Source organism: Drosophila virilis, chromosome 4, assembly GCF_030788295.1.
Source record: "Drosophila virilis strain 15010-1051.87 chromosome 4, Dvir_AGI_RSII-ME, whole genome shotgun sequence".
NCBI classification, from domain to species: Eukaryota; Metazoa; Arthropoda; class Insecta; order Diptera; family Drosophilidae; genus Drosophila; species Drosophila virilis.
Window position 1 is genome coordinate 27,978,017 of NC_091546.1, and position 25,044 is coordinate 28,003,060.

Consider the following 25,044-nt stretch of genomic DNA (forward strand, 5'->3'; position numbering starts at 1 on the left):
ATGGCGTAACGGAAACGGAAGTGCTGCCATAAAATCATAAACATGCACACACGCACATGGACAGCGACAGTTGCCTGCATGAAACATGTACTCTCGCCCGGAAGACAACGTGTGAGGGGTAGAGACGACAACTTCGACTGCAGAGACAAAGAAGTTTCCACACACACACAAATAAACACATGTATATATAATATATGTGCATTTGTGTGTGTACGTGATCATATGTTTTCATAGCTGGCAACAACCGCGACACGCAAAGCCCAACAACTTATTCAGGCTTGGGGGCTTGGCGCAGGCGTCGGGTGGCAAATCAACAAGGCAACACTTTGCAACTGCTGCACACGCCCCACACCCCACTACACCTAAGCCCTTCTGTGCCCATTAATAACCCCAATATGTGTAAGTGGCAGGCGGCGGCCTCAGCTGTGCTCTTACCCAATACATTCATAACCTGCTGTTACACCTGTCAGCCGAAACACCCTCCCCAACCCCACCCGCCCCATCAACACCAGAAATCGCCTTACTTTAGCCCCAAGGCGCTTAAAAATTATTGTTGTCAGGGCAAAGAATTTGTAAGCTGCTAAAAACCCATTAAAAGGATTTTTGCCAAACTGCACACAAAAATTGCATGGAGAAAACCAAATAGAAAAGCCGCTGGCTGGGTTAGAGCAGCGTGCTGGGCTTCATTTCTGCCAGCAGAAAATGTTTGCTAAACATATTTTGTGTCATGCCAAGTTGTTGAAATAAAGCGACACATAACACTGTTCAACATGAACAGGCGACATTTACATGCAATTTATCAATTTATTTTAATTTTCTTACCTAAATTTAAAGCAAATAATATGTTGTGTTACTGCGGAATAACTTTACGGACGCTATTTATTTGTAAGGCTGTTTCTCCGTTTCCTTTCCTTAATATAAACCCATTTTAATAGACCACTTACCATGAAGACTTTCCGCATTCCTAATTTTGCTTATAAAGAAGCTTATTCTTCTTTCAAACTAACAGTATCTTACAGAAGTCATTAATAATTGTCTATTTTTTATATATTTTATATATTTTCTTTCAGTCATTATCTATCTTTTTAATGGGCGTTGTATATTTTTTTCGTTTATCATTCTAATTTTCCATTCATTTTTCCACCCACTGCTCTGTATCTTTTCTATATTTCATGACAATTAGTTCTTAGATACATTTATAGCTTTGTTTCATCAGTCTGTCTAGCCTTCAATCTTTTACTCTTTAGAGTGACTTTTTTTATTTAATTACTTTCATCTTGCTTTTATCAAACAGAATATTTTTAAAAATCTTTTCAATGCAATTATTGATCTTTCCAGCTTTCCACTTTTCTGTTACAAGCTAATGTTAATGCAATATTGCACTCTATATATTATTTTATTATATACTATTATAACTCCTACAAATTATTTGCAATCATCTTATATTTTATCTCCTCTTTCCCCTGCCTTATTTTATGATTCATAGCAATTGCTTCAATTCGGTAGAATTTCCTTTGTGCAAAGATTATTATACAGCATACTCTTAAGCGTTTTAAACTGTCTATGCAATTCATTCAGGTGGCAGCCGCCCTATCGCTGTCTTTATGCGGCTTGCCAGGCACAAGAACAACAACAACAACAAACAGCCCTAGGCGCAGACGCTTTCAAGTGCCATAGACAGCCAGGCAGTAGAGGCTGTGGCTGCGGCTGCGACTGAGGTTGTGTCTGGGTCTGAGGTCGGGCCTCTTCTTGTTGCCATGTTTGTTGTTGTTGTTGTCGGCATGCTTCACTTGAAGCTGTCGTAAATGTCACAACTAACAAACGCCCCCACAGAAAAAAAAAAACCAGAAAAAGATATTCTGCCCACTCTTGAGTGGTTTTATGTGTCAAAGTGACAATATGTTGCCGGCGTGCATTATGAAGTTGCTGCCGCAGCCGCTGTTGTTGCTGATGCTGCTGCTGGCGTGCAGCTAAACAATGCACCAGCTAGTGCGGCAACAGTTGCTGCCAAGTGGTTGCGACAACAACAATTGCAACACACTCAGCAACAACAAGACATACAGACAGCCGTTGGGTACTGCTGTTGTTGCTGCTGTTGCTCAAGTGTTGCACTTGTGCTGGGTATTTTGATAAACGGATAATTGTTGTTAAGGGGCACTTACCTTTAGCAGATAAATTCAAATATATCAATAAAAATATCCATGAGTGCTTATTAAGTCCGTTGATTAGAAGAGTGGCGCTGCTGCTGCTGTTGTTGTTGTTGCTACTGTTGCCGCTGCTGCTGTTATTGTTGTTGCTGCTGTTGGTATTTCTGATGCGCTTCCAACTGTGCAGCAGCTGCATGCCAATGGCATTTGCATAGGAAATAATGGCGGTGGTGCTGTTAGCAATGGCTCTAAGCACTGTTGCAGCTCGCTGTTGCAGCTGCAGCTGCATTTGCCACAGTCTCAGCGCTGGCAGCAACAGTTGGAGTACAATGCCAACACTAATTGGCCAAAGGCCATGAAATAAATTTATGCTGTTGCTGTTACTGCTACGCTCTAGCCAATATGTTGCTGTAGTGCTTTGATTGCTGTTGCTATTGCTAAATGTTGCTGCTGCTGTCACTGCTGCTGCTGCAGCTGTTGGTTTTCTTTTTCGACGCCGACGTAATCTTTGCCTCTTGCGTGCGCACAGTCTTATGTTTGTATGTGTTGCTTGATCTCTACCGGCTCTGGCCGCTGACAACATGTTGCTGTCTAGCTGTTGTTGTTGCTGCCGCTGCTGTTGTTGCAAGGCCCTTGCATTATATTGACGGGCGCTCTCGCTGGACACGCTGACTACATGCTGTGGGTTTGTTGTTGCTGCTGCTGTTGCTAATGTAGTGTTGTTGTTGCTGTTGCTGTTGCTGCTGCAGCTTCTGTGGTGTTTTGTACTTAAGCTCTTTAGTTGCTGTTGAGTAAGTTGGTTGTTGGTGTTGTGTGCTAATCTAAAAACCAGTTGTTGCTGCTGCTGTTTTTGGTGCTGTTGCTGCTGCAGCCACAGCTCATCATCATCAACTTCACTCAGCTTCAGTTGCGCATTTTTCATAGTCTCTTCGGTGTTTGCTGTTGACGTTGCGTATATTTGTTTTAATCCTTTTATTCCTTTCCTCTTTTCTCTTTTTTTCTTTGCAATTTCTTATACAGTTTTTCCTTCTATTCGTGGCTTACATTGTCTCTAATTCAGTTTTTGTTGCTGCTGTTGCTTAATATCTCTTAATATTACAAAAATTCTTAATTTGTTTTCCCTTTTTATTTTCAATATGGCGAGTATATGTTTTATTGTTTGCCCTTAGCTGCAATATTTTTATAATGTTTTTTTTTGTTGTCGTCTTTGTTGCTTTTCTTTCTTACTTTGCTTTCTTTGTTTGTGCTTACAACCCAAAGAGTGTGTGCGTGTTATTTTTTCAATCTTTTTCTTTTTCTTATAGTTAAGGTTTTTCACTTCAGATTGGGTTTTAGTGCATTTTCCTTGTTTGAGCGACTTGTAAATTATTATTTTATATCATTTTGTCAAGTTCTCAGCTGTTGCTTGTAAAATTTCCTTTGTTTCCTTTTTTTGTTTTTATATATGCTATTTATGCCATATGTTTATTTTATTTGTATATTTATAATATATTGCGCATATTAAACGTTAGTTGCTGTTGTTGCTGTTATGTTTGATGCTGAATTTGGTTTTATTGTTGCGGCTGTTATTCAATTGCAATTTGTTGCAGTTTCTAGATGGCAGTGCTTTGTAGCTATTTGCTATTGTTGCTGTTGCTTCTTATTGCTGTGGCAAGACGGGCCTGTAAATATCGGAAAATACAAAGATATTGAAATATTTGAAATTATAATTAATTTAAAGTTGAGTATCCACAAAATGCTTACAATGTAAAATTTAATAGAACTTTACTAACGGACTTTTCTTAATAAATATTGTGTTTTGAAAATGACTATAATACAAATTAAATATGTTTAAAATTGTTTGAAGACCTGAGCCTAGATATTATTATATAAGTACAAGAAGAACGTTATCTTTGCTTGATTTAAATAGTTACTCTTTTATTAAAAGTTCACATTTACAAAAAAGCTGAATAGCCACATATCCATAGTCATATCTGAATGTTTTTCAATTCTAGTCCATCTTATGATTTTTTATGGGCGCGCCACTACTAAAGTTCAAGACAATATATATATATATATATATATAATAACATTTTTTAAAACTTAATTATATTTATAACAAATGAAGTTCGTTATAGTTCTTATGAAAATCTTGAGAATGTTCTAGAGTGCTAATATAGTACAATGTGGATTCCTCTATAACTTTCCGTTTGGCTTGCACATTTCCCGCCTGTTTTGTATTTGTCAGATACACTTTTAGTTTCTGTTCATTTTACACTCTGACCTCAAAGCTCTTCGATTGTGCCTCAAAGCTAAAATCCCTCAAACTAATTATGTGATCTACTTCAGAAGCTTTGAGTGTTAGCTACTTGAAAATATATTTAATTATGGCCATTCGTTGCATTGACAGCAGTTCCAATTGTTCAACATATGCAGAATATTGAAGCGATTTGAACTAAATGCCGAGCAGTCAGGCCAGAATGTCAGAAACGAGTGAACAAATGGAGCGTATTGTTGCACAACCAATGAAAATCAGTAGCATTAGGGTGGCGGGCAGCGTGAGGGGCGGTTCGGTTCACTTTGAGTTTCAATTACTGCTCAAACTAATTAGTTTTGCTAAAACAATAAACCCAAAACATTTTGCATGCTAATCGCTTGGCAGGAATTTGTGCAGCTGCTGCCACAAAGTGAAGCGGAAATCGGGAAGCGGGCAGCGAGCAGCGGGTATAGGTAGTGCCCCATAGTCCTGGGTCCTGGTACTTGCCTGACATGCTGGTCAGAACAGGCAGGCATACTTAGGGCAGGCATGCCAAGTAGACTTTTGGTCTGCGGCTCGCATAAATAATGCACATGCAAAACGATAAACGCACAAGTGCATCCTGGACGCCGGGCGTATCCTGTCACAGTATATGCACACGTACTGTGTGTACGGTTGTGCGTGTGTGTGCAACCAAATGACCAAAAGCAGCAGCTGCAGCTGCCTCCAGGAGCCTCCAGCCTGGACAACAAATGCAAATGCTAAACTTTCAAAATGGGTTTTCGTTTGGGGCACCAACGTTGACGTTGATGGACATGTGCGGGGAATTTGTGGCATGTCCTGCTGTGGCAGGACACTTGACATCCAGCCCTAGCCGAAAGGCTTTATATGCATATTCATAACCAAAACTTGTTACATTCTGCACAAACACAACTTTTGCATAAGAAGAAAGGCTGCAAAACCAGGCAAAAGCTGAGCAGTTGCAATTACAATGGGCCCAAGAGTGAGAGATAGTGAGAGGGGTGGGGGATCGGGGGGTCTACTCGAGCCTGGTAAGGAGTTTGTAGGAAGAAGCTTCAAGGGGGTTTGTAAAGGCTTATAGTGCTCTCTGTATATAGTCGATGCAACTGTCAATTGTTTTTGAAAGGCTCATATTTTTAGCCACAAAAAGAGCACTAGACAGAGGGTAGAAGGAGCAACTAAGCACTTAGAAAGAGTTAGCAACAGTTGACAAGCTAAAAACATAAATGGAAGGTTATTTTTAGATTGTCGAAAAATATATGCAGTTGCAGATATGTAACAGATGCAAGCAATATAACCTTAATACCATTTAATCCAAAGACTTCGATAGTTTAATTTTAATTTAAAATAAATATTCTTTAAAAAAATACTTTATAAGATGAAGCTGTGGCTACAAAAGGTTTTATCTTATAATAAACACCTTCGTCGTAAAACTTGATAAACCAACAAGTTCCAACTACAAAAGCTCATTCATTTTATCAGTACGGCATTATATGTTTGGTATATATATTAAACTCCTTCAAATTTTTTAAAACAAAAAAAATAAAACTATTATTGATCAATTGGAAGTAATATGATATAGTCACATGTACCTGCATTACAGCTAACCAACTTTTAAAGGGTAGAAGCTGTTAAAATCTAAATTTAGCCTGCTGCTGTCAGCTGCAGGCGAAATTGAAATAAAATGAAAATAGTTTTTGCCAGCAAGCTGCAAGCTACGGAGCTGCCTTTGAAAAATGTTATGCATCTTCTGGCTGACACTGTAATATGATAAATGTTTGGACTCAAATAGTTCTGACAGCAGAAGAAATGCATTGGGCCAGAGGGGACTTTTGTTATGAAATGCGATTGGCTGTCAAAAAGTTTTATGCAAATATTTTGTATGCAAATCAGTTTCTGACTAATAAACGAGTGCATTCAATTCGATTCTGCATAAATGACTGAATAATTTGCCAAAGATTTTATTGATACAAATGTGTGTAAAATGTATATTCATGAATTGTAAAACAGGCAAAACTTTATAATCGCATTATTTTCGGACTAAAAAAAATGCAAGTATTATTGGCTACTCTACTTCTCACATTCATCTCACACTTAACTAAGTCTAGTGAGTTTTTGGCGTAATACCCACTAAATTCTTTCTTGTCACATGCACAAAACAACTTAAAAACTTCTGAACAAATGGCTGTGAATAAAACCTAGCGAAATTTGCGCAGTTTGTCATCAAGTTTTCTTCAGTTTTTTTTTTTTTTTTTTTTTTTTTTTATTTTCACAAACCAAAAATCCACTTGAACAAATATTCATTTTCTGACACTGTCGCCAGTACGCGAAAAATATGCCAAGAACAACAACATGCGCAAAGCCAAAACATGGCTAAGAACATTTTGCACATAATTCTTGCCAGCCTCAAAATAAAAAAACGAGCCACCAACTTAAGAGGAAGGGCGAAAAAGCAAAATAACAAAAAGAGATTCTAGTCGGGAGCTTCCGACTAGGGGTTACCCTTAACCCTCTTATTCCAATACCCAATGTGGTTCGCGCAACGAGCTCGTTTGAAGTAATATAGATAATAGAAAAAACAGTTCCCTTGGCTTACTTGCTATCGACTCTACTCAACAACTAAGTATATTTGAGAAAAATACGAATTAAAATGGCAGCACAGAAAGCGATCGCAATTGCAATGCCGTTGATAAAATTGGAAGCAGAGATTCTTGCAGTTTGCACTAGCTGAACGATCCGATTGCGCAAACATAACTTTGGTTTTATCTTAACCGATCTTAATGAAGTTTTCTACAATATATCTTCTTGTACCTCAGAATATTTGTGTATTAACAATTGGTTGGCAATATAAGTTGGGATATTAACTTGATGTATAGCTCTGCGGTGTTAGCGGGCTGGTGGCGATAGGCATAAAATGAAAGATACTTGATATATATATACAATATAATATTCTGGAAGCAACATATCAAGTTAGCTGACTCCAGCTATTAATATTTAACCAACTTGACAAAAAAAAAAACATAATGTCGATATCGATTATCATCGATTGCGTGGAAGCTGAGTAAGTTATCGATTATCGGATACTCGATCTGCGCAGGCTAAAATTTTAAATCTCTAGTTCTTATACGTTCAGATATTCTTGCGTTCATACATGCGGACAGACGGACGGACAAACAGACAGACGGACATGACTAGATCGACTTGGCTATTGGTGCTGATCAAGAATATATATACTTTATGGGGTCGGAGATACTTCCTTCTGCCTGTTACATATATTTACATTTGCACAAAAACATTATACCTTTCTTACCCATTTGCAATGGGTTCAGGGTATAAAAATGGCAAAGAGGCTCGTCCAGGCAATGGCTGAAAAAAGTTTTGGTGCACACAAAACGAATTCATAATTCATTGGTAGACAGAGAGAGATACAGAGAGAGAGAGAGAGGGGCGCAAAGCGGGACGAACGGGCTGCGGTAAAACAACCGGCCTCAGGGCCTGGAACCTTAGCTAAGAGTTATACTGCCCGCCGTATCATTTGTACCATGCAGCCGTTTTTTTAACAACCAGACTGTGTGTGAGCGTGTGTCTGTGTGTCAGAATATATGCCCTGTAAAAGCACAGCATGGGTATGCGTCGAGCAATAGCAGACAACTTAGAACACAGTACAGCTATACTATATTGAAAAATTAGCTCAATTAGTTTTGACATAGTATATTGAGTGTACTTATTGTATGAAAACCTAAAATAGTAGCAATTGTTTGAAAATATATGCAGAAATTTGTAAATTTTCTGTTGGCTCGAAAAAGTTTTTATCGCAAAGTGGCAAAACTAGAAACCATAAAAATTAAAAAAAAATATGTATGACCCATTTCATGTCGAATGAAGAAGAAGTTAACTTAACACCTTTTTTAATATTACTGCAAAGTCCTACAATAAATTATAATTTGTTATTCGTCTTAAATATATATAAAAACAAGTAAGAGGTTCTAGTCGGGAGCCTCCGATTAGGGGATACCCTGAACCCTCTTCTTCCAACATCAAATGCATATATATATTCTATTTTAGAAGCTATATGTCAAGTTTATTTACCAAAATTTCCAAAAATAACAGAATAACGATATCGATTTTTATCCATTGCTTGGAAACGGAGTAAGTTATCGATTATCGGACAAGCTCGATATGCGCAGGCACTAGGAGCACCTACATCTAAAATTTCAAGTCACTAGCTCTTATAGGTTCTGAGATCCTTGCATTCATACATACGGACAGACAGACAGACGGACATGGCTAGATCGACTCGGCTGTTGATGCTGATCAAGAATATATAAACTTTATGGGGTCGGAAATACTTCCTTCTGCCTGTTACATACATTTGGATTTTGCACAAATACAATATACCCTTATACCCATTTTTAATGGGTTCAGGGTATAAAAATATTTCTAAATATATATTTATCTATATTTTCACACAACAAGAAGTTAAACTGAGGATCGAGCATTTCATACGCCAAAAACTTTAATCCAAGCAAATGAAAATCCAAGAAACTGAAGCAACTGAATAAGTCAATAATCTCAGAACACTATTATTTTCTAATATTGAAATAAATGTAGGGTAACTAGTAGTCTTAACAACACTACAACATAATTGTTTTCTTGTTTTTGTTTCAACGATGAAAATTAATTTGCTCACGCTCCAGTCGAGAGTCGCCTCGCAGTCGTTGCCTTTTGAAAATGGTTTCATCTGCAATGCGACGCGGCCAGTTGCCCACAGTATCCACATTTCAAATACCCCCCGCTGCCACCCTGTATCCTAGTAGTATGAAATGTGCGAAAATGGCGTCCATTTGATGCACACAATTTGTGCGGCGGCAATCGCATAAATTTCATAAAATTTCATGAAATTCCATACATCAATAAAACGGCCAACGAATGCAACGAGAATGGACCCAGAATGGGCTTCAAAATTTCATTCTCTTTTTTTTATATATATGATGGCCTGTGGCATGCACTTCAACTGATTAGGCAGGCTAAAAGAAAGCAAGAGAGAGCTGCAGCGAACAACGCACAGAAATAAAATGATTTGCAACATGCGGCGTATGCGCAATATTATTTGGTCCAGTGGGCAGCTAGCCAAAAAATTGAAATAAAAGCTCACTTGTTTGGCCTTTTTACCTGTGCTCTCGAAATTAAATATATATATTTGTCTCTCAGACAACTGGCAGCCAACAGAGCCATCAAATTGCCTCTGTGTGTGTGCCCCACCTGCAACTGCAACAGTCGCGCATTTTTGTTATTGCACCCCCGCGTGTCGCTTGGCCGAGATCCTTATGCATTTAACTTCTTATTTTTTTATTTTGACCAAGTTCAATTGCAGTTTAAACGTTGTTTTGTGCGCTCTTCTTATCGTTTGTGGCACACTTAAGAGTCCCACGTCTGTGGTCCTGACTGTAACCTTTGGCTGCTGCTGCAGCTGATGGCCCTCAAGCAATTTTGTGAGCAATGATTTGTCCAAACAAACATATTTGTGAAGTTTTGCGAGTAGATTGTCTCGTAAATAGCGAAGCTTTGGTATTATTTTAGGGACGACAGTCAAATAGCTGAGTATATTGCATCATACAAAATACATACATATGTAAACTAATTTCAATCAATAATACTTTTAATGCATGTCCACTTTATAATCAAAGTTTAAATATATATATATATATACTATATATTTGAAAATTGATTTCAATCATTAATACTTCTAATGCACGTCTACCTTTTAATCTTAGTTTTGTTTTACTTATTTTGCTTAACTTTTAAAATTTAAAATCAATAAGTTCAAAATATTGTTAAAACTCTGAAAGGTAGCCTTAATTCTAAAAATACCGCTGGAAATTATGTTATCAGAATTTTTACCTGAAAAAATACCTATAATCTAGAAATTCGTCGATAATTTTCACGCAAAATTGTTCAAGCCCCAATAGAATAACCCTAAATACGAACTTAATATTAATTAAATAAAATACTTAATAAGTAATTTAAGTAAATGCACAAATTTCAATTTCCAAACAAGATATAAATTATTAGGATCAGAATAATAACACGTTATGCTTTAAGTGACTTTCTTTGTAAATCAATAAATACCTGCTTGTTCTTCAACCTGATTAAACTGGCTCGCAGAAAATTTCTGCTTAGGCTTTTAAAAAACCTTAACGAAAGTTAAAAACACTAACCCTCAGCCCAATATCAATAACGAGAGCATTCCTTGTGGCAAAAGAGGTAGAACAATATCTTAATTCAAGCTCGCAGATGTACAGCCCCTTCTCGGAAATAATAAGTTAGATAATCTACCCGATTTATACCAAAATATTTATCACTTGCCTTAACTATAGCATGATAAGAACCACAATCGACCTCAGCCACTAAATTTTCAATACATTTAAGCTGCCAACTCGTGCCAAGATTAACACCATGTCCTTTGCTACCAACTGTTAACACTCTTCATTTATATCTGCCTGTAACCCATTTTCCAAAGAGGCAAACGCAACACAAAAAAGTAAAGAAGAAATGTCAACATTCTGAAAAGTTCGCACAAAGCGAACCAACAACAATAACTACAAACGAACCCTTTTGCTTGCTATCGTCCTACCGAATTAACTATAAAGGATTATATTAGCAATATTTTATGTGATTTCTTAACGGTCTGCTACCGAGCCCCTCCGTAAACATTTTCTGCGTGCGGGCAGCCAATTGACGTGGAACAAAGCGACGTGTCCTGTGCAGACCGTGTGCCTATGCCATGTACCCAGTGTCCTGATAACATCTTGCCACAGCCAACAAATGCGACAGTGTGTCAGTTGGCATGTGTGCGGGTTGTGTGTATGTGTGGGGGAATGTTTGTGTGTGTGTTGGAACGTGTGTGTGTATGCGTGTGGTAATGTGTATGACTGTATCAGAAAACTCGGACTCTGGCCATTATGGCATGTAATTTATATTGGGCTTTTGGATGTAGGCTTAGGGAAAGAGAGTTCTTCTTACTGAATATCCTACTTAAATAGGACTAACTTTATATGGGGTCTTATTCAAAACAACATAGGAACATATTTTCTTGATATATAATAAAATATTTTTTTAAAATATGTAGTCTTTTATTATTTAATACTTTTTTGAGCTTCTAATAAATCTATGATATATAATTTCCATACCTTGTAAATTGGCCCTTAATATAAAAGAAGATATTACAGAGCACCATAGAAGGCATAGAAGAGCTTAATTAAACTTTAAGGCATTTTAATAAGTAATAGTAAATTTGTTTTAAATTTTAATTATGACACCCTGTATCCTTATAATTCACTTATGGATATTATATACTGCAATGTCTACCATAATCACCAGAGGGTATCTTTCAGTCGACTAGTACATATTTTCAAACCTTTCAATTAAATTTAAAGATCCGCTCATTTACATAGTAATTTTCCGACAGGGTATCATCCAGTCGTCTACTCATGGTTTGTATTTGTATTTTTTCTTGTTCTTGGGATCATGATTTGCTTGTTGCTACACACTATTATTTTTTGCGCGTTTTATGATTTTTTTAGTTTGCCCGCTCTACTTTTATTCTCAGTTGCATTGAAAGGGGTTTTATTTAGTTTATTTTTTGTGCTCAGTTTGGGGAATGGGGACTGGACTATAAGCTTCTTTACTTCTGTACGCTGCGCAGTCCCCCACACTCTTTCTCTCTCCCTACCTCTCTCTTACTCTCGTATGTCATTTTATGGTCTGGTCCATTAAATTGGCCATATTTTTGCACATAAGCAGACGCTGCAAACGCATAGTTTACGCGCCGCTTGTGACCCATAGCCACTCCTTCATTCCCGCCCACATGCGACACTAGTCAATGAGCTGGAAGCATATTCTTTCGGCATGTACTGGGCCCACCCTTAAATATAGTATATATAGACAAAAATATCTGTGTAGGAATTTCGCTTGTTTTGTGTGCATAGCAAATATTTGAGTGGGAGTTAACATTCGGTGGCAACTGTGGAAATTTTGAAAGCTTTTTGGAAAAATAAAAAACATTGATAAATTGGAATTTACACTATAAAATCAGGTTATGATCTTTTATCCGTATTTTTTGTAGGGAAATCTCGGAAACTAAATAAAATAATATTAAAATAATATTTTGATGTTACATATTATTAAAATAACTACATTAAAGTCTAATTCTACTCGAAAGGCTTTTCAAAATTATGAAACCACAGATGTAGATATGCAAATTAACTTAAATTTAAATAAAAATATAAAAAACATAATTACACATGTAGCCTCTTGTGATAAAGTAAACATTTCATATTTCCCACACAGATGCCTAAGTAATTAGTCGTCTCGGACCTTAGGTTAAATCAAAAAATACTTTTTTAAATAAAGTTGTGATTTTTAAATCAAGTTAAAAAATAAAAGATGTACAAAATTGTTAAATTAAGAAATTTAATTGAATAGTTCCATAAGGCCGCAGTACAGCTTGTCCAGTCCAGTCTTGTCTCAGCCATCTGACAAATGTCGAAAAATTTCTCCCTGCCCCAAGTCTATCCACTAATCTCTTAGGGCTATTCTCTCTAATGACGCACATAAATCGCCGCTAACTGGGAAATACCTTCTGGTCAACATTTTCTCCACACTTATTACCGTCCCCTTTTAATCAACTCCTTTGGTTTTGGGGTCAATGGAGGGCTAGTTGAGTTGCATTTCAATTTCGCTTCTTTGTTTGAAGATGTCTGGCTAGCTGTGCACACTCGGGGCTCTGATGAATTGGCTCGGGCTGAAAAACAGGGTGTCGCCCGCTTTAAAGGGTGCATTGAACTGTGAGTTGAGGCGCCAATAAAACACGTTCACGTCCCGTCGCTTTGGTCATAAAACAATTGTTTGGCGTCGCATTTTGCATTTTAAATGCAAATAAATTATTTCGCCGGCGCATATGGCAGGAACGAAACGAAATTTATGGCCGCACGCCGGACAGCATGTTGGAGCGAGGGCGGCGGGGCGTGGCAGCTGTCTAGTATTTGCTGGGGCCCCATCTAGGAGGCAGCAAACATGACAAGCTCATGAATATTTGCCAGTTGTCGCTGTCGATGTTCGCATGGAATTTCTGTCAAGTTGCTGTTGGTTGTTGATGTTGATTGTTGTTGGTTTGTTGTTGGTTGTTTGTCGGTTGTTGTTTGTTGTCGCTGTTTATGTTTGTGTCCTGCTGTGTGCTGAATGCGGTTGCCTCTGGTTGGTAGCCTTCAACAGATATGTTGCTGCATGTATATATTAAAAACTGGCGACACTTTTGCCTGCCACGCCCCAATATTGCATTGTCTACGTCGCCAGTGGCTTTGTGTCTTTGCAAGTCCACATAAATCATGCGTAGCCAGCGCTCAAATAATGAATATGCACTGAAATACATTAAACAATGTTCTCTGCTTCTGTCGCTCAGCTTTTGTTGCGGCTCTTTCGCATTTCTTTGGATTTTACTCGACAATTGTTTATGGCACATGCCTGGGCGCTGCGTCTGTCAGATAGGAGTGTGAAGCATGCCAAAAGTTATTTATGTCCATTAATAAAGAAAATGTCCTGCAGTTAATTACAAAAGCTTCATACCAATTGGTTAAATATGAAAGAAACAATGAAAGGGTGCCAAATGACTGATGGAACAAGCGGTTGCTGTTCCTGTGGTTAAATACGCTTCATTTTAAGTTCCAGTAAATGCAAAGTACCAGAACCAAAAACATATTACATAAGGAAATTTCAAAAAAAAAAAAAACAATACTTTCTACATTTATTGCCTTGCTTGTAGAAAAGTTTGATTTATCTTAATGAAAAATACTTAACTAATTACTATATAAAACAAAACTTTTGAAAACTATTGAATTTAATATTATTATTATGTAAAATCTTTAAAATCCGAGTATAACTATTTTATTCAGTTAATTTACAAATATGTTTAGAAAAAGTTCACCTATAAAAATTATGGAATTAATATTTTCTGGCTAACTTAATATAATATTTCTAACAAGATTGAAACTCAAACGTCATAAAAACGCAGCTATCATTTAGAAAGAAAACAATAAGCCAATGGACTCATCAAATAATACTATAGCCACTTCTTATGCACTCGTTTAATCAAATTCGAAGTGAATAAAAATAGTTATTATTCATTTTGATTTCCTACATTGAGCAAAATTAACAAAGACTTAATAAACATACAAGTGCCTACATAACCTGCTACTGCATGGCCAATGCGAATGTATGAATAAAATTTTGGCTGTTGCAATCATAAATAAGCATATTTTGTTGCCTATTAACCAGCCACAAAATGGCCAGCAAAAAAATGGCCACAGCAAAAACAATAGCAACATGGTCAACATGTGCCTACTGGCACAACATATGCACACACACACGCACACACACATACACACAAACACGCACACACACTGGCAGGCACACACAGCCGCATACATAGACTGAAATTTATTTCTGTGCCCTCTATAAGGCAATAGGATTAACCCTTAATGCGCAACAGCAATAATTGCCATGACGGCAACATCGACAGCGACGTTGGCAAAGCAGTCAGCGCTGGCGTCGACAGCGACGACTTAATTTTTAGCACAGGCGGCAACAACTTGACCCATATTTCCAATGCCCCCGCCCGCGCTCTACACACACCGTTGGCCGCCACTTAAAGCTGCTCACATACAAACACTTCACACCGCCTCAACCGCCCCGCCGCACAGACCAATATTTATACACCTCAGTCCCCCAACATCCCAGCACTGCCCACCATATCGCCCATCGCACGCTCTATGCAGCGCACATAAATGTAGCAAAAGCTGAAAACTGAAATTTTGTCGTCGAAGCGGCAAATGAGCTGGAAGCGTGTATCGAAGCAAAGGCATGGGAAGAGGTGGTTGGGACCCTGTAAGGCGGGGAGGGTGTGGGTGTTGTGATGCTGAAAAATAAATATGTATGTACACAAATAAACGAAAGGAACGCAAAAGCGAAAGCCAAAAAAGCCAGCACACAACACTGATACAAACCAAAGCCAAAGGAAACAGGAGCAGGAGGCATCAACAGTGGGCCTGGCTAGAGGGAGCGGCGGGAGGGGACAGGGAAGATGCGCAGAAAATGGGAAAATGAATGTGTGTGGAAATTTGCAAAGCGGCGGCGCACAAAATAAATTAAGTACAAATAAATGTCACGATGCGAAAAATAAAACAACAACAAAAGCCAATAAGAGCAGCCGCCTAGAAGAGCCACGACAAAAATATTACACATACGCCGCGTAGACCATGCCGCGTGCGTAGGCGTTGCGCTGCGTTTTTAATGAGTTTTATTAGGCCGGGAACCGAAGACAGCAGCAAAAAACAAAATTAAAACAAAATACACACATAAACAAACAGTTAAAGAGCGAACGGCACACAAGCACACACACACAAACACAACCGACAACAAATCGAATTAGTTTTGTTGCCTTTGCCACAGCAAAGAGAACGCGTCTTTGCTCTTATGCTCACTCTCACGCTCGCACGCTCTCTCAGTCTCCCTCTCTTCCTCTCTTTCTCTCTGTCTCTCGCTTTCTCTGTGTCACGAGTCTGGCAAAAGCTCGCAACTGAAATTATCCCTGGATGCTGCTGGAAATTCCTTTTGCTGCGTTTTTTTTGTTAGTTCGGTTCTTTTTTGTTGCCTACTTATAGGCTCCGTGGCACGCATAGAAATGTTAATGTTTGTCCTCCATGTTCAGTTTCGAGGGCAACTGTGTGTGTGTGTGTGCGCCTGACGTTGCCGCTGGAAGCTGCACGCAATTTCATTTTGATTTTGATTACTTTTTTCGTTGCGTTTTTCTATTATTCACAAATAAACTTTACAGGGTATGTGTGCGTATTTATACACTGTTATATATTGTATACATATGTATGTGCATAAATATTAGCTGCACGTTGTTAATATTATAAAGCAATACAATTTTTGCTTGTGTTATTTCAGTGCAAAATGAATTGTGTTTGGAATATTATTAGACTCGTTTGAGGCTATAAATGTATTATTCTCTTTATCAAGACAGGCAGCCAGGCAAAAAATGCAGAGCAAACGAGGAAAAGTTTTATATATTTTTTAAATAGACAAGTTGGAACTTAAGATGAAATACTTGTGGGGCGAGTTTAGCTAAATTTGGGTTTACGAGAAATTCGAAACTGATTAATTTATTGTGGGCCTATCATTTTTATTTATTTTTATTTCAATTCAATTTGTTTGATTGTTCGCTATAATCGATCAGTACCTTCTGGAGTCTAAAATTTTGACATTCTGTATAGCCACAAAAATAACCTTTGGCCATTCTTCTAATCTTTAAACATTCAAAAAATTGTAATTTTATTTAAAATTGGAATGACCTATTTGTTTTACTTTATAAACAATCAAAAACCTTCCCTTTGGAGCATTATTTATGATTCCATTTCAAGAGCACTAATTCGGGCGATTAAGTGGCTCCTGTCGAGACCCCTAGACATAATAGTACATAAGGTATTGAAATTAATGCTTTGAGTGAGCCAACATAATAAAAGTGAACAATCTCTTCAGATGAACAATACAATACAAAGGCGAGCACTTAAGAGTCTGCCTCAAGTTAAACCACAACCATTTTTTAATATCCTGTTGCAGCTGGAAATGCATTTAAGGAAACGTTAAGCGATTGCAGTTGCTGCACAGAATTTGCCGACAGCCGATAGCTGGCACAGCTGCTTGCCACATGCCGCAAGCCGCGTTTATCCATATTTATTTATTTTTCTTCATTTTTTTCTACAAGATTACGCCGGCTGGCCTCAAACTCCATTAAAACTAATTAACGCTGCCTGGAAACGGCTGGCAAGGGCTGGGCAGGGTGTTGCAAGTTGTTGCTGATTTATAAATAGTTGCAACAAGCAATGCAGCAAACTTTGTGGCAACAAGGGTTGGTGGGGAAGCGGGGGTGGGAGTTAATATAAAATAAATAACCAACTTTATGATGAGCATAGCTTTTACAAAGCCAAAGGCAGCTGCGTAGCAGAGCTGGTCGCTGCCAGGGCACACGGGGGGATTGGGAGGGATGTGGCTCGTAAGGGGGTTGCTTTCTGCAAGGCAATTGACCAACATTTTCAATTAATTTTTGCTCCAATAATCAGGCAACATTACGTGGCAACGACGACGGTGGCAGCGTGGATGCTGCTGCCGTGCAAATGCGCGACATGCCCCGCACACAACCACATATACACACACACACACACACACACACACAGTGCCAACAGGCTGCTCTACATCCTTAGCATTAGAGGCACAAACATTTACAGAGACTACATCCCCACCCCGTCCGACACACACACACACACAGTTCCCTTCCCTAGTTCTGCTGAACGCACAGTTGAGTTATTTGACGCGCAGCTGTTGGCCAAAGCCGCAGCAGCAGCGCCCCGGAAATATTCAAGCAGCCCCCAGGCAAAGCCCCGCAGCCCGTACAAAATATTGCAGCACAATTTTATATGCATGTGTGAGTGTGGGTTGGTGTGTGGATATGTGTGTTTGTGTGTGAGTGTGTGGGACTCGTTAACCTTTTTCGCCAGCTTCTTGGTATACACAAACATTTATCTTCTAATTGAGGCGGCGTCGCTGCAAGCAAATTGTTAATTTGAGTGTGGGGACGCATTATGTGAGGAGCGGCTGGGCGAGGAAGGGTGGCTTGGGGGTAAATGTGGGGGTAGCTGTGAAGCTACCTTTTGTCTGGTTCGCACTGCAAATGCAGTTGAGCTTTAACTTTATGACAGGTGTTAACGGCCCCACATTCAACCATTATGACCGCATAAAACATTCACTTAACACAGTCTCTATCTCTATCTGATCCACACTTTCAGTTATTCGTACTTGCTCTCTCTCTCTCTCTGACCATGCCTCGATTGGGAATTGCAACAGGCAAGCCCTTTGCCATTCCATTGAGCCTTGGTTAACTTTGAAAAATGAGACATGCTGTGAGACCATTAGAAACTACTTTTCTTACTTTTATGAGTTGAACAAATCTTAAAGGATTTCTCTGTGGCTTAGCATTATACTCTAAATATGTTGCTTATATATTATTATTTATAGTTTTTGGGATTGTGAAAGTCATATTATAACCGTTGTCCAAAGGAAATTACACCCAATTCTCCATATATATATTTTATACGTTCTAAACAGATTTCATTTGAGATTTGACAGTGTTGAATATTTCAAAGCCTAATAAAAATACAGAATTCATGTGATATTTACTTGTAACTAATTTTTTGATCTAATAATAAAAACATGATATAGTGTTCTGATATACTTCCACGATATGGCAAGGCAACCGATTCAAGACAAATTAATATTCTTTTTTTGAAAACCTTTTAAGATTAATGATTATTATAAATTCATGATATTTGTTAAAATTCATTTTGGCATAAGAAACTATGTTAAATATTAAAAATAAAACCTTTTCATATTTTTTTATTCTTTTAACATTGAAGTTTGATTGTAGAATTTACTGTTTGCTTTTTTAGATGTTCTAACAAAGTTTTAAATAGTTATTTCAGATAGTCTTAGCATAAAATACAATGGAACATATTCCAAGCTGAAGTATTTATGAAATATGTGTTTGCAACAAAATGTTCAGGCAAAGTTTAAGTATTGCATCTTAAACAAGATACCACAATGCTGCCAAGCAGCACACACACCCACCCACCCACACCCCCTTCCCCTTCCACAACCAACACACACTTGCAACCACCCTACGACCATTTTAACCTGTCAAACCACATTTGGATATACATGTATGTGTGTGAGTGCCACATGCATTAACTTAAATGCTTTGTGGGTTGGGCACTTTGCTCTCTAAAAGGCAGCACTAGGCGAGGCAGAAGAAGAAAAAAAGCGAAACCGCTTTTCAAACATTTAACGATTTTTTTAGGTCACAGACTGCAAAAATATTTTAGCATAAAAATGTGAATATTTTTCTCTGACTTGGCCGGCGGCAGTTTATAAATGTCAGCCAAGCCACACACAGACACACATACTCTCACACACGAACTCACATAGAGCCTAATATAAAGTGCAGTTTACGAGAGTTTCCTGTAAAAAACAGCGGAAAAACAACTGAGAGTGCTCTTAGTCGTGAGTTCCGATTAGGACATACTCTGTACAGACCTACGAATCATTGTGATATTTATGCAAAACATATATAAAGTTACTCCTGAGTAAAAGCTGCATGCCCAATTTAACTTCTCTACCTTTTTTTATTACCGAGATATGCTCTGAAATCTTGTATTCGATAGTGTTAAGCTGCTTTTCCTCTCTTTTCTATTATATACATATCACAACTTTATTATACCCTTTTTACAAATTTTGAAAAAAAGTAGAGGGTATCACACAGTATGATATACACAGTTTCGATGTAAGCTAACTAAATTTAAAGTTACATATTTTTTGCTCCACAAGAGCCTGAAATAAAGTAGTACTAAGTTTTTCAAGACCTACTGTTTAAAAAGATATGCATTACCTCTTTATAATTAAAACCTGACCTCTGACAATTGTTGTTGGTTTCTTTTGCAGGCAACTAATAGAGTTTGGTCTGCAGAGAGTATGGTAAAAAACATATTTAACTTTTAGATACAACTTTTCAGATCAAGACAGCATACTTATATTTTGTAAAATAAAAACACATTCAATTTACAGACTCAAATATTTTACATATATAGCTTTTACAGATTCCGAAATTCTGGATTTTTAACAGATATACTGAGTAAATGGACAGATATGAGTGTATGTATGGGAATCTAGAAATATATTGTTTATTTTGGGATAATAAATGAAAGATACTAAATATTTGCTTATAAAGTTTCTCTTCATTATTGAATCGCTCAACATATGCAAAGTAAAGGTACACAATTTGAGCTGGTCCGAGTTCCTAAGGGCTATGCAGGCAATACAAATACTGGCCAGATCTTTTATCCATTCAATTTTTAGCGCTTAAAAAAGAAATGTATTTTAGCTTAACACATTCGTCTACCTGTTACATATCTTGGCGCAAGTTTTTAATACCCCTTTTCTTATTCCCAAACAGAGCATATTACAACTTAAGCTCAGCTCACGCGCGCATTTCTAATGCGAAAATTATTAACATACTTCAGGCCACATGCATTAGGAGTGTGTACTGAGCTCCTTGTGTGTGTTTGTGTGTGTGTTTAATTGCAGCTGCGCCCATGTGGGCGTGGCCTTGCCACAACTTGACAATAAAATGCAGGATACATGGGCTTGCAAATTATGAAAAACGCCCGCAACGCCAGCAATGGTTATTGAAACACATTGCATTGCACAGCGCCGAGCACATACAAACGCACACACACATACACCTGGTCGCACACACACAGATGCAGCCATGCATTGGGCTTACATATACATACGCGGCGTATACGCAATGCTGCGCTCGCCTTGTAACTGTGTGTGTATCTCTCGCATGCTTTAGTTGTAAGTAATACGAAAAGCTGCGTGTGTACGTGTAGGATGTGTGTGTGTGTGTTGGTGGGTGTGTGGTAAAAATAGGTCAGCTGTGTGTTGTTGCTGCTGATGCTGCCGCAGCACGGACCGTGACTGGGCGTGACGGCAAACTGGCATAACTGAAGTTGCAGCCCGAACAAAACACAGAAGGGAAAGAAATAACTTCTGGCCATAAAGTAGCTAACAAAACTCACCAGTTAATTGGGCGCTGGTGGGCGTGGCATGCAGCCAGAGCACCAGAGCGCAACTAGTGGTTAATATTTGATAACTGTTTTGCATTTCTTTTACACAGGCAACTGCATCAACAGCAGCAGCAGCGACCTACTTTCTGACAATGCATTTTTGCAGCTGCAGCAGCTGCTGTGTGTGTGTATGAGTGTGTATGGCTGGCGCATCAACAAGTATATAGAGTATACCCAACAGCACGCAACTGGGCGTTGCTATTATTCTTCATCTCTATCAGTGCAGCTGCAACTTCAAGATGCAGTCATAAAAAAAAAATCAGCAAAAAATAAACGAGCCGCTAGAGCAGGGGGAAATCAAATAAGCTGCAACTTTGGGGAATTACTGCGCTGAAAATTTTAGCAGAAATTTGTATTCTGTTTGCGCTTCATAAATCACTGTGCACATCATAAAATAATAATAAACTCATAAACAGTCTCTTAGCTGTAAAAAGCAAAAATAAAGGCGCCGAATATGGAATATATATAATAGAGCGATAAGTGTTCGATTTCAATTCTTCAACTGTTCAATTGGAAAACAAGTAAGAGGTTCTAGTCGGCAGCTCCCGACTAGGGAATACCCTGAACCGTCTTCTTCAAACACCAAAATACTTGACGTCGACTCTACTCAACAGCCACACTAGCAGCAAAAAAAAAAAACAAAAAAGACTTTCCCCGGTAGGGGTCGAACCCGCGACAGACCGTACCACTTGCTATGCCTCTACTCAGTAACCACATCAATAATTAAGAGCTCATGATAAAAAAGGAACTAAAATAGCATTACAGAAAAAAGTCGCAATTACCAAGCTGTTAGAATGCGAAGCAGACGCGCATGAATGTGTGTGTACATGTATGCAGAAATTCTTGAATTATTCGCTAGCTGCTCCATCCAATTGCGCATATTACTTTGCTTTTTTCTTAACCGATCTTTATGAAATTTTCTATAGTATATCTTTTTGTATTGTAGAATATTTGTGTATTCTCAAAAACTAAATTGTGGCTTAAATTGGTGGGCAATATATTGATTCATAGCTCAGGGCTGGTAGCGATAGGTATAAAATGGAAGATACTTGATATATACATAATATTCTAGTCGCAACATATCAACTTTGGTGACTCCAGCTTTTAATATTTAACTAATTGGCTCAAAAAACAGGATGTCGATATGGATTTTTATCGAATGGTTGGAAACGGAGTTAGTTATCGATTATCTGAAACAAACTCGATCTGCGCAGGAACTAGGAGGACTTACATCTAAAATTTCAAGTCTGTAGCTCTTATATATTGCGTTCATACATACGGACGGACGGACGGATGGACAGATGGACAGATGGACAGATGGACAGACAGACAGACAGACAGACGGACAGGTCTAGATCGACTCGGCTGTTGATGCTGATCCAGAATATATATACTTTATGCCTGTTACATACATTTGCATTTTGCACAAATACAATATACGCTTTTTACCCATTTTTAAGGGGTTCAGGGTATAAAAAATAAATGCAAATTCTTCTTGAATAAACTACTTTTATGCATTTCTTAACTGTTCTGCAATTGAAATTCTAGGTGCGAACTCACCCCGAGGCCTGCCTTATGATACCCGTAGTATAATAAAATTCATTCCATACGCAAACTTTTTTAATTAGAGTATTATTAATAGAGGTTATAATTATACACTATTAAATAAAAATACTTATAAAGTCCATGTAAGGGATTTCATCCTTGCCCTAGCCTAGGATTTGAGCCAGCAGCCTTAGTGTTAACTTGTCCGAGCTTATGTATGCGAATGTCACTCTTCTCCAGCATATTCATTATCCCGACTTAAATTACAGCGATTAGCTCTATCCATTCCCCAAGATATATATACGTAAACATTCATACATACTTCAAGCTTTTCACAAGGCCCTAATCTAACTCTAACTCAGACCATTTCAAGTCAGACAGCACTCCTTTTTACTGGCCTTTGTCTACATTTGTAAAAAAAAAGGGATATTAAAAATATAACAAGAGGTTCTAGTCGGGAGCTCCCGACTAGGGGATACCCTGAACCTCCTTCTTCCAACATCAAATTAAAATATATATTCTATTTTAGAAGCTATATGTCAAGTTTGGTGACTCTAGCTCTTATTATTTACCAAAATTGTCCAAATAACAGGATATCGATTTGTATCGATTGCTTGGAAACGCAGTAAGTTATCGATTATCGGACAAGCTCGATATGCGCAGGCACTAGGAGCACCTACATCTAAAATTTCAAGTCTCTAGCTCTTATAGGTTCTGAGCTCCCTGCATTCATACATACGGACCGACGGACAGACAGACTGAAATGGCTAGATCGACTCGGCTATTGATGCTGATCAAGAATATATATACATTATGGGGTCGGAGATACTTCCTTCTGCCTGTTACATACATTTGGATTTTGCACAAATACAATATACCCTTGTACCCATTTTTAATGGGTTCAGGGTATACAAATTTTAAAGGATGCGTATTAAACCTAACTTTTACGATGGGTATGATTTCGATAACTAGATCTCTTTCTCGCTCTCACCCTTTTCCAACAGAAGAAGAGAGAAATATTTAAATATGCACAAAGCTAAAGAATGCGTTCTCCTAAAAGTTATCAATTTAAATAAACTAACTTACCGAGATGCAAAGCTTAGAAACTGATTCTTTTAAGTGAGTTTAGGGGGGTTATCTAGATTACCTAGGCCAATTTGCCGACCTGAAACCCCAAAAACTGAGAATCAATAAAGCACCTAAAGCCGGCCTGGAAGCAAAAGGCTGTGCACTAAAGTCGCTGTTTAGAGTCAGCTTAAAGATTGAAGAGGAATTAAAGTAAAATAAAACCGTGCAGCAAACGGATCTTATGCTCCAGCCCAATAACAAAAACATTGCTTTAGTTGTACATTTTTCTAAAATTTCCAGACTTGATTCAATTAAATGCAGGTCTGACTGTTGGTGTTGGGCACGTTTTTAGTGCTTGGCCAAAAATAAATGTTGCAAACAAAAAATCATAAATAAATAAGAAAGTGGGCATAAAAAAAAAAGAGAATTAATATATATGTGTAAGAGAGAAGCTCGAAAAAAAAGAAGAAGCAGCAGCAGCAACAGCAGGAATAGTAAAGCAAATGGCAAACGAGGCAAACGGATCCATGTCCTTGGGCAACGTCCCACGCAAAATGTGGGCACAGCCAGCAAAGGTTACCAATACAAATACACACGCACAAAAGCAATCAAAGAGAATGGTTGAGGCGCACACAAACACAAACACCCGCACGCACACACAAACACAGAAACACACACAGAGTGGTACACAGACGCACTCAACGCGCCGACAAAGAGAAGAGAAAACAACATAAAAATTAAAGAAGCTTTAAGTATCCTTGTTGCTGTGAGGACCAACGCCAACGCCACAGGAAATGTGCTGGCGTCGAAGGGGGCGAAGCGCGAGGGGACGCTTGAGCTATGGGAAAAGTTGGAGGAGTGAGGGTCGAAGGGTGTGGGGTCGGGTAGCTGGCTGCTGCTGTCAGAAATTGCTCGCTTGGTTGTCTTTTTGTTTTCTTTTTTTCTGTGTATTTGTTTTTTTTTTTTTAATTTTTTCCAAGATTTTGCCTGCCAAAGTTTATGCGCTCTCACGCACTGCGGCTTGCGCGGTCCCTCTCTCTCTCTCTCTCTCTCTCTATCTCTCTCGCTTTCGCTCTGACTCTCTCTCTCCCTCTCTCTGCCTATTGCGCATCTTAAAGCTCTCGCATGTGTGTGTGTGTGTGTGTGTGGCTTAGTGCGAAAAATATATAAATGTGCAGCGATTATGGCTAAAAGATCTTTGTGCTACTGTCACAGCTACAGATACAGGCCA

The 25,044-nt window shown here is 38.3% G+C and overlaps 1 protein-coding gene across 1 annotated transcript in view; it reads right to left on the reverse strand.

The window, feature by feature from the left end:
• nAChRalpha5 (nicotinic Acetylcholine Receptor alpha5) overlaps positions 1–25,044 on the reverse strand; it is an 89,037-nt gene that overhangs the window by 48,238 nt on the left and 15,755 nt on the right. Inside the window, exon 3 of the mRNA XM_002057474.4 lies at positions 2,163–3,808. Coding sequence (XP_002057510.3) covers positions 2,163–3,069 — 907 coding nt within the window. The 5' untranslated portion in view covers positions 3,070–3,808. The remainder of the gene's footprint in view (positions 1–2,162; positions 3,809–25,044) is intronic.